Source organism: Hemiscyllium ocellatum, chromosome 37, assembly GCF_020745735.1.
Source record: "Hemiscyllium ocellatum isolate sHemOce1 chromosome 37, sHemOce1.pat.X.cur, whole genome shotgun sequence".
Taxonomy (NCBI): Eukaryota; Metazoa; Chordata; class Chondrichthyes; order Orectolobiformes; family Hemiscylliidae; genus Hemiscyllium; species Hemiscyllium ocellatum.
The window spans coordinates 2,471,183-2,487,865 of NC_083437.1; the positions used below are offsets into that span (position 1 = coordinate 2,471,183).

General features: G+C 42.2%; 1 protein-coding gene across 1 annotated transcript in view; it reads right to left on the reverse strand.

Annotated features, from left to right (window-relative positions):
* LOC132833749 (ephrin type-B receptor 2) overlaps window positions 1-16,683 on the reverse strand; it is a 336,527-nt gene that overhangs the window by 78,327 nt on the left and 241,517 nt on the right. Inside the window, exon 9 of the mRNA XM_060852277.1 lies at window positions 14,606-14,673. Within this exon, the coding sequence (XP_060708260.1) occupies window positions 14,606-14,673 (68 nt within the window). The remainder of the gene's footprint in view (window positions 1-14,605; window positions 14,674-16,683) is intronic.

A 16,683-nucleotide genomic window follows, 5' to 3' on the forward strand; every position in this document is an offset into this window, starting at 1 on the left:
AAAATCGTGGGCCACTGGATCATCTAACATTGAGATCTCCCTGTGAAATGTTATGCAAAACCTGAAGTGTGGCTGCTCCTGGGAGAAATGTACCATGCAGCCTGACACCATTGGCTCAAAAGTGTCAAACTGATCTGCTTGTCATCTAAACACCACAGCCAAGCTCCAGGCAATGGGTCAGGGATGAATAAGAACTAATGCCAGTTTGGCAGCCACTGTTAAGAAGTAGGAGTACAATTTAAGTTTTGTTGAGACATGTTTATGTTGAAGGTGTGGAAGATGGTGAAGGTAGATACACTTGTCAACTGTTTCTGCCACAGTTTTCAAACAGGCTACAACTGTGTAAGACACTGAAAATGAGGAGGGGCAGAGAAAGTCCGAACATTAGGATGTCAGGGCTCCTTTCTCTTGTCTGCAGGGGGCCAGCATGAAATTCCAGTACAGGCAACCATGGAAACTGACGCCAAGGTGGACACTCTACACCAGAACCAACAGGTTAGGCAATCATAAATGCCACATGTTCTTCAACCAAAGAACCTGAGGAGGGTGGTGATCTTGAAGAGAATGCCACCTGGCTGTTTCTCCAGATGCAGCCACAATGGCCTTAGATATCATGGTGGATAGCAGGCTGAGCAGAAAGATTTTCCTACTGCTAATTCCTGGCATTTTTAGATGCAGCTTACAAGTTTCAAATAATAGTCAGATGTGAATAAATTGAATTAAAAACAAATCACACCCTTACTGCTTTACTGTGTTTTTATTTTAGATTTTAAAAAATTTGCAGAAAAATCACGTTATAAAGGGGTCTACTTGGCTATGTCAAATGTTTGCTTAATGTAAATAGCCAAATACCCTTGAAGATGACATGTTGGGATTTTACTGTACTACTTTTGGGATATGGAAATCCTTCATGGTGAACCATGTGGACCAATATGATGCCAGTCTTAACTTTCATGATTAACCATGGTTGACTTATCCCATTCCTAAAACAATGCTTTTCCACTAGATATATGTTTGAGCCAGAAACTATTCAACTTCTAAACTGTCTTTGCTTCTAAACTGCTTCCCGAACCTACTCCAGGCAGCTTGACCGCTATTTCTTTATAATTATACTCATTTCAGTTTGGAACAGTTGCTTCTGACTTAAGTTTCTTTCTCTCTAATTACCTTATGGTCACTGTTTTGTGATGGATCTTCTATTCTGAGATAATTTAGTAAACCTGCCTCATTATACATTACCAGCTTGGGATGGCACGGTGGCTCAGTGGTTAGCACTGCTGCCTCACAGCACCAAGGTCCTAGATTCGATTCCAGTCTTGGGTGACTGTCTGTGTGGAATTTGCACTTTCTCTGTGTGGGTTTCCTCCGGGTACTCTGATTTCCTCCCACAGTCCAAAGAATTGGCCATTGTAAATTGCCCATAGTGTTAGGTGCATTAGTCAGAGGGAAATGGGTCTGGGTGGGTTACTCTTCTGAGGGTCGGTGTGGACTGTTTGGGCCGAAGGGCCTATTTCCACACTGTAGGGAATCAAATCTAATCAATCAAAAGATTGAAAACAACCTGATCTCTGTTTGAATCACAACCCATTCTTTATGAATTCTACCACTGCAAATCTATCTCAATCTATTTGAACATGAAAGTCACTCATGTTTAAGATACTACTTTTATGTGCCCTCACTACCTCCTGATTTATTAATCTGTCCCTCAGAATAACTGCTGTTTGGCAGCCTTTAGATTACTCCTACCAGTGTCTTCATCCGCCTGTTATTTCATACGTCTATCCATCTAGATTCCATATCTTTTGTGTCAGACTATTTCTTGCTTTGTATGTATTCCATCCTGAATTATCAAATTTCCCCATTCCCTTTTCATTCTGCCTTCCCTTTTCAAAAATCATATATCCCTGCATACTTAGTTCCAGCTGACCATCTGTTTGTAACCATATCTCTGCAATGGTTGTAAGAATGTATCCAATAGCCTCTATATTGCGGGTTATTTCATTTACTTTATTTTCAATACTTTGCGCATTACAGTAAAGAACTATTAATTATGCCATTTTACTACTTTCCCCCTTGTACCCTAATTATTGCAATTTTTCTATATTTGTACACTCCTGTCCAACTCTGAATATCATTATTCCAAATACTAGCCCTATATTGCTGCTGTATCCTTTTACTTTGCAAGCCTATATTTCCCCTCTCCCAATCTCCCTTTCCTCTAATTTGGTAAACATCCTTTCAAACAAACTTAAAGTATTTGAAAATTGCTTACAAATGGTTGACAGCCAAAACAAATAACTGATGAACTACCTATAATGAAGAAGGGCCTACCAAGAGGGGACTGTCTATAGGGATTGTAATGAAGGCAACTAGATGGACCTCATAGGATAAGAGTTCCTAATTGCGGCATTAATCTGGCTCATCAGGGAGCCCTGGCTGACAGATAAGGACAGGAGTGTCAGACATCCTGTGTAATCTGACAGCTGGCTCTGAGGGAGCTGGATTTGTAAAATACTTTCCACAGTAAATAAAGGGTGAGTTGGTGATGGGATCCTAGCCTCTCTGAAATTATTTCAGTGTCCTGGATTAATTTTACATAATGAAACTGGCCAAGTGTTTAGAACATCAGTGGGGTGGGGAGGGGAGGGATGAGGGGTATTCTTTAGACAAGAGATCATAACTCTGTTAGATTCAAGGTTTTTATTGAAAAAGACTAGTATGGCCTGAAATCAAAGGTCTCAGGCAAGGAAGGTCCATTTTAATAAGATCAGGTTTAATTCGACCAGAGTGCATTAGAAACAGATGTTCCTGGGCAAATTGGTTTCAGAACAGTGGGTTGCATTCAATAAGGAAATGGAGTCAGTACAGCATCAACACGTTCCAATAAAGAGCAAGGGTGGGATTAATACATGTGGTGGGTCCCAGAAACCTTGGGATATGGGAGAGAGAGAAAGGAGGCTTATGGCCGATACAGAGGGCTCAAACAGCAGATGCCATAGAGAAGCATAGAATGTGCAAGAGGGTGCTTACAAAGGAAATTAGGAGAGTAAAAATGGGGTATGAAAGGATACTGATAAGCAAAATAAAGGAAAATCTGAAGCTATTTTACAAGTACATTAAGGGTAAAAGGATAATGGGGAAAGAGTAGGACCTATTAAAGACTCGTTGGTATGGATCTGAAGGATATAGATGGGTTTCTAAAGTTAAAAGGATAATGGGGAAAGAGTAGAACCAATTAAAGCTTTATACCAGTGTTCATGCAGTTACAGAAATGAGGGAAAGGGCTATGACATAATTAAAGAAATTAACAGAGACAGAGATGACTTTCGGAATGATCTGGCAGGCTTAACAGTAACTCTGATGATGGAGTAGGTAGTGAACAGTCAGATACAGCATGCAGCGAGTCTGTGAAGAGCGACTGACACTTGATAGGGCAAAGTTTCAGTCAATTTGATGGGTTGAAGTGTGTCTATTTAAATACAGGAAGTAAAAGAAATAAGGGTGACAAACTCAGATCATGGATCAGTACTTGGAACTATGATGTTATGGCCATTACGGTGACGTGGTCATCACAGGGGCAGGAATGGTTGTTGGATGTTTGAGGGTTTGGCTGTTTCAAAAGGAATAAGGTGATGGGCGTAGAAGTGACATTGCTAAATCAGGGATAGTATCACAGCTACTGAAAGGGAGGTTGTTGAGAGGGTTTGTGCACTGAGTCAGTGTGGGTGGAAGTCAGAAACAGGAAAGGAGCAGTCACTTTACTGGGAATTTTCTATAGGCCCCTCAATAGCAACGTGGCATGGCGAAGCAGACTGGGAGGAAGATTTTGGAAAGGTGCAGAGGTAACAGAGTTGTTGTCATGGGATGGCTTCCCTAATATTGATTGGAATGATTTGTTCAAAGAGTTTGGATGGAGCAGTTTTTGTTGGGTATGTCGAGGAAGAGTTCCTGATGCAATATGTAGAATAGGCCGACTAGAGGGGAGGCCATATAGGATTCGGTGCTTGGCAACAAACCATGCCAGGTGTCAGATCCCTCAGTGGGAGAGCATTTTGGTAATAGTGATCACAACTCCCTGACTTTTACTGTACTTATGGAAAGGGATAGAAGCAGACTGTATGGAATTTATTTGGGGGAGGGCGAATTACAATGTTATTAGATAGGAACTGGGGTGCCTGGATTAGGAACAAATGTTCTCAGGGAAATGCACAGCGGAAATATGGAGATCGCTAGGAAGCACTGGCTGATGGTGTTGGACAGGTTTGTCCCACTGAGACAAGGAAGGGATGAGGGGTTGGCAGATCAGACATGACCTCCCTTTAAAACCATGCTGACATAAGCACAAAGATCATAGAATAGTACAGCACAGTACAGGTCCTTCAACTCTCGTTATTGTGCTAGCCTTCTATACTATCTAACATAAAACGAACCTACATAGCTTTCATTGTACTAACTACCATGTGCCTATCCAAGAGTCACTTAAATGTCCCTTATGTATCTAACTCTAATACCACTGTTGGCAGTGCATGCCACGCACCCACCACTCTCTGAGTAAAGAACCTATCTCTGATATCTCCCCCTAATCCTTCTACCAATTACCTTTAAATTATGCCCTCTCGTGATAGCCATTTCTGTCATGGGAAAAAGTCTTTGGCTATCCATTCTATCTATGCCTCTTAACGTCTTGTACACCTCCGTCGGGTCACCTCTCATCCTGTTTTGCTCTAATGAGAAAAGCCCTAGCTCCCTCAACCTTTCTTCATAAGACATGCCCTCCAGTCCAGGCAGCATCCTGGTAAATCTCCTCTGCATCGTCTCTATAGCTTCCACATCTTTCCTATAATGAGGCAACTAGATCTGAACACAATATTCAAAGTGTGGTTTACCCAGGACTCTACAGAGCTGCAGCATAACCTTGTGGCTCTTAAACTCAATCCCCCTGCTAATGAAAGCCAATACACCCTTCTTCATATCCCTGTCAACCTGGGTGGCAACTTTCAGGGATCAATGGACATGAACTCCAAGATCGCTCTGTTTCTCCACACTGCCAAGAATCCTGCCTTTAACTCTGTATTCTGCACTCAAATTCAAGCTTCCAAAGTGAATGACTTTACAGTTTTCCAGGTTGAACTCCATCTGCCATTCATCAACCCAACTCTGCATCCTGTCAATGTCCTGTTACAGCTTAGAACTTACAACAGCCTTCCACACTATCCACAACTCCATCAATTTTAGTGTCACTGGCAAACTTACTAACCCACCTTTCCACTTCCTCATCCAAGTCATTTATAAAAGTCACAAAGAGCAGAGATCCCAGACTGAAGCCTGTGAAACACCCCTGGTCACCGTGCTGCAGGTTGAACACTTTCCATCTATTATCACCCCCTCTGTCTTCTATGAGATAGCCAATTTTGTTTCCAGTTAGTCAGATTTCCTTTTATCACATGCCTGCTTACTTTCTCAATGAACCTACAATGGGGAACCTCACCAAATACCTTGTACACCGCATCTGCTACACTGTCTTCATCAACATGTTGGTCAGATCCTCAAAGAATTTAATAACATTTGTTAGGCATGACCTGCTCCTCACCAAGCTATGCTAACTGTCTCGAATCAAACTATTGTATTCTAAGTAACCATAAATCCTGTCTCTCAGAATTCTCTCCAATATTATGCACAACACCCGACATAAAAGTGAAAGGTCTGTGATTCCCAAGATTGTCCCTATTCGCTTTCTTGAGCAAAGGAATAACATTTGCCACCCTCCAATCATCTGTCACTACTCCAGTGGATAATGAGCATGAAAAGATCATCACCAAAGGTGCAGCAATCTCTTCCCTCACTTCCTGTAATAACCTTGGGCATATCCTGTGTGGTCCAGAGGATTTATCTATTCTTATATTTTTCAACATTTTCAGCACTTCCTCCTTCCTAACATCAACCTGTTCTAGCATATCAGTATGTTTCATGCTGTTGTCAGAAAGTCCCTCTCAGTGGTGAATACGGAAACAAAATATTCATTATGGACCTCCCCTAGTTCCTCCGACTCCAGGCGCAAATTCTCTCCACTATCCCTGATCGGCCTTACCCTCATGAGAATGACGAGGACGAGAACGAGAACGAGGGTAGGTCCGATCAAGGACAGTAGTGGGAGATTGTGTATTGAGTCGGAGGAGATAGGAGAGGTCTTGAACGAGTACTTTTCTTCAGTATTTACGAACGAGAGGGACCGTATTGTTGAAGAGGAAAGTTTGAAACGGACTGGTAAGCTAGAAGAGATACTTGTTAGGAAGGAAGATGTGTTGGACATTTTGAACAACTTGAGGATAGACAAGTCCCCCGGGCCTGACGGGATATATCCTAGGATTATGTGGGAAGCAAGAGAGGAAATTGCAACACCGTTGGCAATGATCTTTTCGTCTTCACTGTCAACGGGGGTGGTACCAGGGGACTGGAGAGTAGCGAATGTTGTGCCCCTGTTCAAAAAAGGGAATAGGGATAACCCCGGGAATTACAGGCCAGTTAGTCTTACTTCTGTGGTAGGCAAAGTAATGGAAAGAGTACTGAGGGATAGGATTTATGAATATCTGGAAAGACACTGCTTGATTAGGGACAGCCAGCACGGATTTGTGAAGGGTCTTGCCTTACAAGTCTTATTGAATTCTTTGAGGAGGTGACCAAGCATGTGGATGAGGGTAGAGCATTGGATGTAGTGTACATGGATTTTAGTAAGGCATTTGATAAGGTTCCCCATGGTAGGCTTATGCAGAAAGTCAGGAGGCATGGGATAGAGGGAAACTTGGCCAATTGGATTGAAAACTGGCTAACCGGTCGAAGTCAGAGAGTGGTGGTAGATGGTAAATATTCAGCCTGGAGCCCAGTTACAAGTGGAGTTCCGCAGGGATCAGTTCTGGGTCCTCTGCTGTTTGTAATTTTTATTAATGACTTGGATGAGGGAGTCGAAGGGTGGGTCAGTAAATTTGCAGACGATATGAAGATTGGTGGAGTTGTGGACAGTGAGGAGGGCTGTTGTCGGCTGCAAAGGGACTTAGATATGATGCAGAGCTGGGCTGAGGAGTGGCAGATGGAGTTCAACCCTGCCAAGTGTGAGGTTGTCCATTTTGGAAGAACAAATAAGAATGCTGAATACAGGGTTAACGGTAAAGTTCTTAGTCAGGTGGAGGAACAGAGGGATCTTGGGGTCTATGTACATAGATCTTTGAAAGTTGCCACTCAGGTGGATAGAGCTTGTAAGAAGGCCTATGGTCCATTAGCGTTCATTAGCAGAGGGATTGAATTCAAAGTCGTGAAGTGATGTTGCAGCTGTACAGGACTTTGGTTAGGCCACATTTGGAGTACTGTGTGCAGTTCTGGTCGCCTCACTTTAGGAAAGATGTGGAAGCTTTGGAGAGGGTGCAGAGAAGATTTACCAGGATGTTGCCTGGAATGGAGAATAGGTCGTACGAGGACAGGTTGAGAGTTCTCGGCCTTTTCTCATTGGAACGGCGAAGGATGAGGGGTGACTTGATAGAGGTTTATAAGATGATCAGAGGAATAGATAGAGTAGACAGTCAGAAACTTTTTCCCCAGGTACAACAGAGTATTACAAGGGGACATAAATTTAAGGTGAAGGGTGGAAGGTATAGGGGAGATGTCAGGGGTGGGTTCTTTACCCAGAGAGTGGTGGGGGCATGGAATGCGCTGCCCGTGGCAGTGGTAGAGTCAGAATCATTGACGACCTTTAAGCGGCAATTGGATAGGTACATGGATGGGTGCTTAATCTAGGATAGATGTTTGGCACAACATCGTGGGCCGAAGGGCCTGTTCTGTGCTGTATTGTTCTATGTTCTATGTTCAATCTGGCCATTCTTTTGTTCCTCACATAGGTGTAGAATGCCTTAGAGTTTTCCTTATTCCTATCCACTGAAGCTTTCTTATAGCCCCTTCTTGCTCTCCTAAATAGATTATTCAGCTCCTTCCTACCTACTTTGTAACCCTTTAGACGTCTGTCTGATCCTTGCTGCCTCAGCCTTAATTAACCTTCCTTCTTCCTCTTGACTAGATGTTCTACTTCCTTTGTCAGCAGATGAGGGCAATGCTTTTTGATGTCATGTGCATGGACTCAGCAAGGCCTTTGGTAAGGTTCTGCATGGAAAACAAATTGCAAAAGTTGTAAAAGCCATGGGATTCATGGAAATTTGGCAAATTGGATCTAGAATTAGCTGAGTGGTAGGAAGCAGAGGGGAACGATTGAGGATTTTTTTTGGAACTGGAAGCCTGAATCCTTATGATGTCCACTTGTGTAATGATGCTGTGGCTTTAAGAAGTTATTTTATCCTGTTTTGTTTTGAAGAGAAGTTCCAGTAAATCAGAGACGTAGAGGAAAGGATAGCAAAGATGATTCTTGATAGGAGTGAGAGAGGCAGGGTAGTTGTCATGGGGGACTTCAACTTTCCAAATATTGACTGGGATCACTATAGTATGAGTACTATAGATGGGTCAGTTTTTGTCCAGTGTGTGCAGGAGGGCTTCCTGACACAGTATGTCGACAGGCCAACAAGGGGCGAAGCCGCATTAGATTTGGTACTGGGTAATGAGCCTGGCCAGGGGTTAGACTTGGAAGTAGGTGAGCACTTTGGTGATAGTGATCACAATTCTGTTATGTTTACTTTAGTGATAGAAAGGGATAGGTGTATACCACTGGGGGAAAGGCAATTAGGATGCGATTAGGCAAGATTTAGGAAGCATAGGATGGGGAAGGAAACTGCAGGGGATGGGCATATTAGAAATGTGGAGCTTATTCAAGGAAAAGCTCCTGAGTGTCCTAGATAAGTATGCACCTGTCAGGCAGGGAGGAAGCTGGAGAGCGCGGGAGCTGTGGTTTACGAAGGAAGTGAAATCTCTGGTCAAGAGGAAGAAGGAGGCTTATATTAGGACGAGATATGAAGGCTCAGTTAGGGAGCTTGAGGGTTACAAGGTAGCCAGTGAAGACCTAAAGAGAGAGCTCAGAAGAGCCAGCAGGAAACGTGAGAGGTTGTTGGCAGATAGGATCAGGGTAAACCCTCAGGCTTTCTATAAGTATTTAAGGAATAAAAGAATGATGAGTGTAAGATTAGGGCCAATCAAGGATAGTAATGGGAAGTTGTATGTGGAGTCAGAGGAGATAGGGAAAGCACTAAATAAATATTTTTCGGCAGTATTTTCACTCTACATAACGACAATGTTGTCGAGGAGAATACTGAGATACAGGCTACTAGACTAGGTGGGATTGTGGTCACAAGGAAGAGGTATTAGGAATCCTGCAGAGTGTGAAAATAGATAAGTCCCCTGGGCCAGATGGAATTTATCCTAGGATCCTCTGGGAAGCCAGGGAGGAGATTGCCGAGCCATTGGTATTGATCTTTAAACCGTCGTTGTCTACAGGAATAGTGCTAGAATACTGGAGGATAGCAAATGTGGTTCCCCTGTTCAAGAAGGGGAGTAGAGACATCCCTGGCAATTATAGACCAGTGAGCCCTACTTCAGTTATTGGTAAAGTGTTGGAAAAGGTTATAAGAAAAAAGATTTATAATCATCTAGAAAAGAATAATTTGATTTGGTTTTGCGAAGGGTCGGTCACAAACCTTATTGAGTTCTTTGAGAAGGTGACCAAACAGGTAGATGAGAGTAAACCGGTTGATGTGATGCATATGATTTTAAGCAAGGCCTTCGATAAGGTTCCCCACAGTAGGCTATTGTACAAAATGCGGAGGAATCGGATTGTGGGAGATATACCAGTTTGAATCAGTAATTGTCTTGCTGAAAGAAGACAGAGGGCGGTGGTTAATGGGAAATGTTCATCCTGGAGTCCAGTTACTAGTGGTGTACCACAAGGGTCGGTGTTGGGTCCACTGCTGTTTGTCTTTTTTATAAACGACCTGGATGAGGGCGTAGAAGGCTGGGTCAGTCAATTTGCAGACGACACTGAGGTCGGTGGAGTTGTGGATAATGACGAACGATGTTGTAGGTTAGAGAGAGACATAGATAAGCTGCAGAGCTGGGCTGAGAAGTGGCAAATGGAGTTTAATGCGGACAAGTGTGAGGTGATTCACTTTGGTCGGAGTAACCGGAATGCAAAGTGCTGGGTTAATGGTAAGATTCTTAGTAGTGTAGATGAGTAGAGAGATCTTGGTGTCCAAGTACACAGATCCTTGGAAGTTGCCACTCAGGTTGACAGGGTTGTTAAGAAGGCATACAGTGTTTTAGCTTTTATTCATAGAGGGAACAAGTTCCAGAACTATGAGGTTATGCTACAGCTGTACAAAACTCTGGTGCGGCCGCACTTGGAGTATTGTGTACAATTCTGGTCACCGCATTATAGGAAGGAAGTGGAAGCTTTGGAAAGGGTACAGAGGAAATTTACTAGGATGTTGCCTGGTATGGAGGGAAGGTCTTACGAGGAAAGGCTGAGGGACTTGAGGCTGTTTTCGTTGGAGAGAAGAAGATTGAGAGGTGACTTAATAGAGACATATAAGATAATCAGAGGGTTAGATAGGGTGGACAGGGAGAGCCTTTTTCCAAGTATGGTGACAACGAGCACAAGGGGGCATAGCTTTAAATTGAGGGGTGATAGATATAGGACAAATGTCAGAAGTAGTTTCCTTACTCAGAGAGTAGTAAGGCTATAGAATGCTTTGCCTGCAACGGTAGTAGATTCACCAACTTTAAGTACATTTAAGTCGTCATTGGACAAGCATATGGACGTACATGGAATAGTTTAGGTTAGATGGGCTTCAGATTGGTGTGACAAGTTGGCACAACATCGAGGGCCAAAGGGCCTGTACTGCGCTGTAATGTTCTATGTAAATACCTTGTGATGACTTGGGATTTCATTTTTAAAGTTGGAACAAATAGAAGCAGGCTGGGTGAGTGTGGCCAGCTCTCAAAGGCCAGGGTTTCTAGTCTTTTTTTTTGCTTTTAGGTTTAGCTTTCAGCAGCTGTTGTTGTGGACTTGAAGTAGAAGCAGTTATTTCTTTCCTCCCTCGATTCCAGCCAAAAGCTGGGGCTTCTCTTCCTAGGATGCTAGATTGCATACAAGACAAAATCTGAATTTCCCTTTTTACCAAAGTGTGTTTATGTATGTTACCATATTGGAACAGTTAATTAGTAACAATTACTGCACCTATTATTCTGTTATGTTTTCCAATGGAGTTGTTATTCTGAACACTTATAGTTTAACTGTGTAGAGGGGAACATCGATTATCCAAAGATGAATTATCCGAACATCAGATTATCTGAAGGAGATCTCGAGGTCCTGCTAGAAACATTATATCTAAGACGTGTTTCCAACACCGTCCTTTGCTTACACTGATTAAAAGTGAACTCGGCTAACTGAAATGCTGCTGAGAACAGTCCTGGGCTGATGGGAGCCCAGGCACCGACTCCAAATGACCAACTGCTCACCCTCGCTCTCTCCCCAGACACCTTCCCTGGAGTTCTACACAGGGATGTACCCTAAACCTCCATTCCCTAGATAATCTCTCCAACATTGTCCGGTACAAGGCAAATTGGGAACCTGTCAAAAAGTTGAGTAAAAATTTGTGTGTGTGTGTCTGCGTGCATGCGTGCACGTTATTTGGAGACTCACCCGCAACCACCACCCCCAAGGTAAGCAAGTTTAGCTTGGGGGGGGGCATGGGGGTGGTGTTGGATAGGTTTGGGGAAGGAAGGGGGTGGTATTAGATGGGTTTGGGGGGAGAGCAGGGGAGTGGTGTTGGATGGGGATGGGGCGGTATTGGACAGGGAGCTGAGGGCGGTGTTGGACGGGTTGGAGGGTCAGGGGTGGCGGGTGGGGGTGCAGAATGGAGTGGTGTTGGCCAGGGTTGGCTTGTGCACAGTGTGCTGCTGCTTAATTTCCTGAACAGGGACCGGACTTAACCGAAAACTCCCAGCCTCAGAGGAAAGGCACTGAATCAATTAACCGAATAATCAATTATCCAAATGACGTAGTGCCCACCCATCTCATTCGGATAATCGAGGTTCCTCTGCATAAGTAAATTGTATTTTGCTTAATGTCGAGCAGTTTACTAGTGGCATTGCATCTGGAACACATCACTTAACATCTGCCTTAAAAGTAAGTTAGACCTAGGCTACCTTCTTAAAATTTTTGAGGGGAACTGGTCTGGTCCATGGTATTTGAATTTAGAAAGGTTAGTTAAGAAAATAAATAAGTTAGGTAAGCAAGTTCATGGATAATACAAAAATTGGTATGGTGGTAAACAATGAGGAAGATATTTTTAGATTTAGGAGGTTGTAGATGGACATAGATGGCCTGGTCAGATGTACTGAATAGCGCAAAAGGCAACTCAATCCAGTCAAGTGTGATGTGATGCAATTGAGCATGACAAACAAAGCAAGGGAATACGGGTTGATGATAGAACCCTGGGAAGCACTGACAATCAAGCGACCCTTGATGGCCACGTGCACCAGCAGAACTAAATACAGGACTTAAATGTAATGAGAGTTTCCACCCCAATACTGGTAAAGGCAGTCTGTTCCATATTGTCACCACCCTTGGGGTAAAAAAAAGTTTCTCATATCCTTTCTAAACCATCTGCCCCTTCCCTTCAACCTATGACCTCTGGTCATTGATCCCTTCTATCTCCATTATCCATGCTCCTCACAATAACATCTTGGTAAGTCTCCTCTGTACCCTCTCCAATGCAATCACATCACTCATCTAAGGTGGTTTTCAGAACTGCACACAATACTCTAGTTGCTGCCTAACCAAAGTTTTATACAGCTTCATTTTGCTTTCCCTACTCTTAAACTCTATGCTTCAGCTAATAAAAGCAAGTAGCCCATTTTCTTAAACCACTTTATCTACCTGCCAACTTAAAGGATTACTGGAAATGCACACTATGATCCTTCTGATCTTTGGTACTTCCCAGTATTCATCATATATTCTCTTACTTTCTTTGTCCTGAGGTTGAACAAACACTTTAATTAGCCTTTCATTAACAAAACAGGGGGTTCAAAAGGCCTGGGGGTTGTTTCTGGGGGGAATGGGAAGGCAGTGGGATAGCAACTGGTTTTATTTTTTGTTGTCTTTTATATATCTTCATTGCAGTCCCCAAAACCCAAAACTGGCCTCCCCCACACCCACACCACCCCTCCCCCAACTTCACCATTGCTTTTCTGTGGCAGTAGTGTATGTTATCAGCAGAAAGCACAAAGCGACTCAGAAGTTTCTTTCACCTGCACCTTCCAAAACTGCAACTCTACCACCTTAATGAACTCTACCACCTTAATGAACTCTACCACCTTAACTCTACCACCTTAATGAACTCTACCACCTTAATGAACTCTACCACCTTAACTCTACCACCTTAATGAACTCTACAACCTTAATGAACTCTACCACCTTAACTCTACCACCTTAATGAACTCTACCACCTTAACTCTACCACCTTAATGAACTCTACCACCTTAATTGTCAACAAACAGGTTTACTTTGAAGCACTAGCTTTGGAAGTGCTGCTCCTTCATCAGGTGGTTGTCAGCCACAACCACCTGATGAAGGAGTGACGCTCCAAAAGCTAGTGCTTCAAAGTAAACCTGTTGGACTATAACCTGGTGTTGTGTGATTTTTAACTTTGTACACCCCAGTCCAACATTGGCACCTCCAAATCATGATCTCAGTTGTCAGATACAAACACATGTGAATGCCCCTCTAAATAATATGGCACCTAAGAAATATATCACAACTTTCTCACTGTTACTGAGTCAAGATCCTGGAACACGCTTCCTTCTGTAAATGCATAGGATCATAGAATCCCTACAGTGTGGAAACAGCCCAACAAGTCCACACTGATACTCTGGACAGTAACCCACCCAAACCGATTCCCCTACCTTAGATTTAGCCCTGACTAATGCACCTAACCTACACATCTTCCAACAATTTAGCATGACCAATTCACCTAACTTGCACATTTTTGCATTGTGGGAGGAAACTGGAGCACTTGAAGGAACCCATGCAGACAAGGGGAGAATGTGCAAATCCACACAGGCAGTTGCCCGAGGCTGGAATCCAACCTGGGTCACTGGCGCTGTGAGGCAGCTGTACCACTGTACCACTGTATGTAGGCTGGGTGGACTTGAATAGCTTAAGATGGTGACTGAGTGTAACCACCTCAAGGGCAGTTTAGAATAGACCAGAAATACTGACTTTGCCAGGAATATTCAAACTGCATGAAACGTATACTTAAAAATTGTGTTCTGGAAAATTAGATGACATTGGTTAAATACATAGCAGTGAATGGATGTGTCAACAGTATTTGTGTTACGTTGTCAACTGGAAGCGGCGGCATCTTGAGTGTCTTTTTGCATTCAGAAGGTGGATTTGTACGAATCAAGGTACCATTCCTGATCTCACAGAGTTTTCAATGAAAACGGGAAGAACCTGGTCACAATCAAAGCTTGTAATTTCACATGTTTCATGTGAACAATTGCCCTCTGCAGGACCTGACTGAATGTTGGAGTGTTCCAAGGAATATGTTGCAACTTCCTCCTCAATCCTATTTTTTGAGTTTATGAAGACAAAATATGTTGAGATTTTTGAACTTACCATGGCCACTCGTGTAATGTTGTAGTTTATCTGTGTATTCCAAATCTGCCCGCTCAAAACCTCGTCTCCTGAAAGTGAATCAAGTTAGAACTGCTGTCAATGTTTACAAGATAACAGCTGATGTTTGATCAGTAAATTACAAACTACAAATTTGTTTCATACAACCAAAGAAATACCGAACCTCACATCAGGAATCTATTCAAGCAATTGTGCTTGTGCTGGAAAGAGCAGCTTTTGAATGTCCCGTATCCTTACTTTTTGTTCATGAGATTTTTTATCTTCCATGAATTCTTTATTCTCCAGTACCTGTGCAATTCCCTCCTAAAATTATTTATGGGCTCAGCTTCTTATACCATTTTAGTTTGAAGAAAAAGTCTTATCTCTCCTCTCAATCTTTTGTCAACGATTTCATATCTATGACATCTGCTTATTATTCACTTGCTTTTTCTCAATCTATTCAGTATCAAAATCTCTCAACTTCCCGAAACCTCCATGAGGGCATCTCTCAACTTTCTCTGCTAAAGGAACAAGCATAAATTTTCCACCCTTTGATCTGAACTGAAGTCCCTTATCCCTGGTAACATCCTGATAAAACTCTGGATTTTCCTAAAGTCTTTATATAATTCCTGAAGAATAGTGCAATACACCGACTGTGACCTAACAGTAAAATATAGTTTCAGTTGTTCTTTTGCTTTTATATTACACTCCTCAGGTTATCAATGCAAACAGTCTTATTAACCACTTATTAATTTGGATTATCAATTGTAAGGATATAAAGGTGAACATCATGGTCTCTGTGCTCATCCTCACATTTCAAAATTGTGCCATTATTGGATAATTGATATTAATTATTTGATAAAATATATCATATCACATTTTCCCTCATTGTTAGGACTGTCATTTTATTTTGTGTTTTTTAAAATTGTTGACTGAAATGAAAAAAACCTGTTTTAAAACAAATGTTTTGAAAGAATATTTGCATGTTTTGAAAAGCAACTAATCTGACACTCAAAGCAAGCATTGTAAAAAGCTGTTTGAACAAGCAACAACTGAAGTGGTTGCGGATGAACAGGAGCTGAGGGATTGTGTATAAATGCAAAAGAGTGGCAATAAAAAGTTAACAGGGTGACAGAATAGTGACCAGCTACTGATGACAAAGGCCTTTTGCCTTCCAACAACAATAAGAATATTAGAGTTTTAATTAGTAGTGTCATATGACAATGGTTTTTAAATGTTTACCTGGAGTTAACGTTTAATTACTTGAAATAACTAATAACCCTTGCTACATGCAGAAACCAGGTCCTGATTTCTATCAAGCTTGTCAGAAAGATCAGGTAATTTGGGACACGTTGTGCACTGATTTTCAGCCTATTATAATAAGTGGCAGCTCTGGGAATAGCAGGGGTTAATTTCAAGCACACTGCCCAGTGAGTCGTGACAATCCTGAAACCTATAACTATCCTGAACACTGTCTTTCATGGAACCATGCTTTGTATCATTTGTAAATTTTATAACGTGAAGCATGAAAGTTGTTTGAGTATTAGGGAACAGAGATTAATGGTCAATGATTATTTTTCTGCAGGAAGAAAGTTTGTCATGCAGTTCCCCAAAAGTTGTTATTGGGACACTTGGTTTTCCTGTAATATACTGATGATCTGAATCTGGGTCAGCAAGAGAAAACTTTAAAATTTTTAGACGTCATTAAACTTGAGTGAATTGTAAATTGAGGAGGACAGTGCAGAACTGCAAAAGAATTTTGACAACTTGGTGGGGATAGGTGGCAGATGAAGTTCAGTGCAGAGAAGTGTGACATAATGAACTTTGGTTGGAAGAAGTTTGAAAGACAATACAAAATATGGAGTACAATTATAAAAGGGGATGTAGAAGCAGTGCACAAAATGGGGGAGATACTAAGCACTGATTTTGTATCAGTGTTTACTGGGTAGAAGGACATGGAAGATATACAATGTCGGGAAATAGATGGTGACACTTTGCAAAATGTCCCTATTACAGACAAGGAAGTACTGGATGTCTTCAAACGCATAAAGGTGGATAAATCCCCAGGACCTGATCAGGTG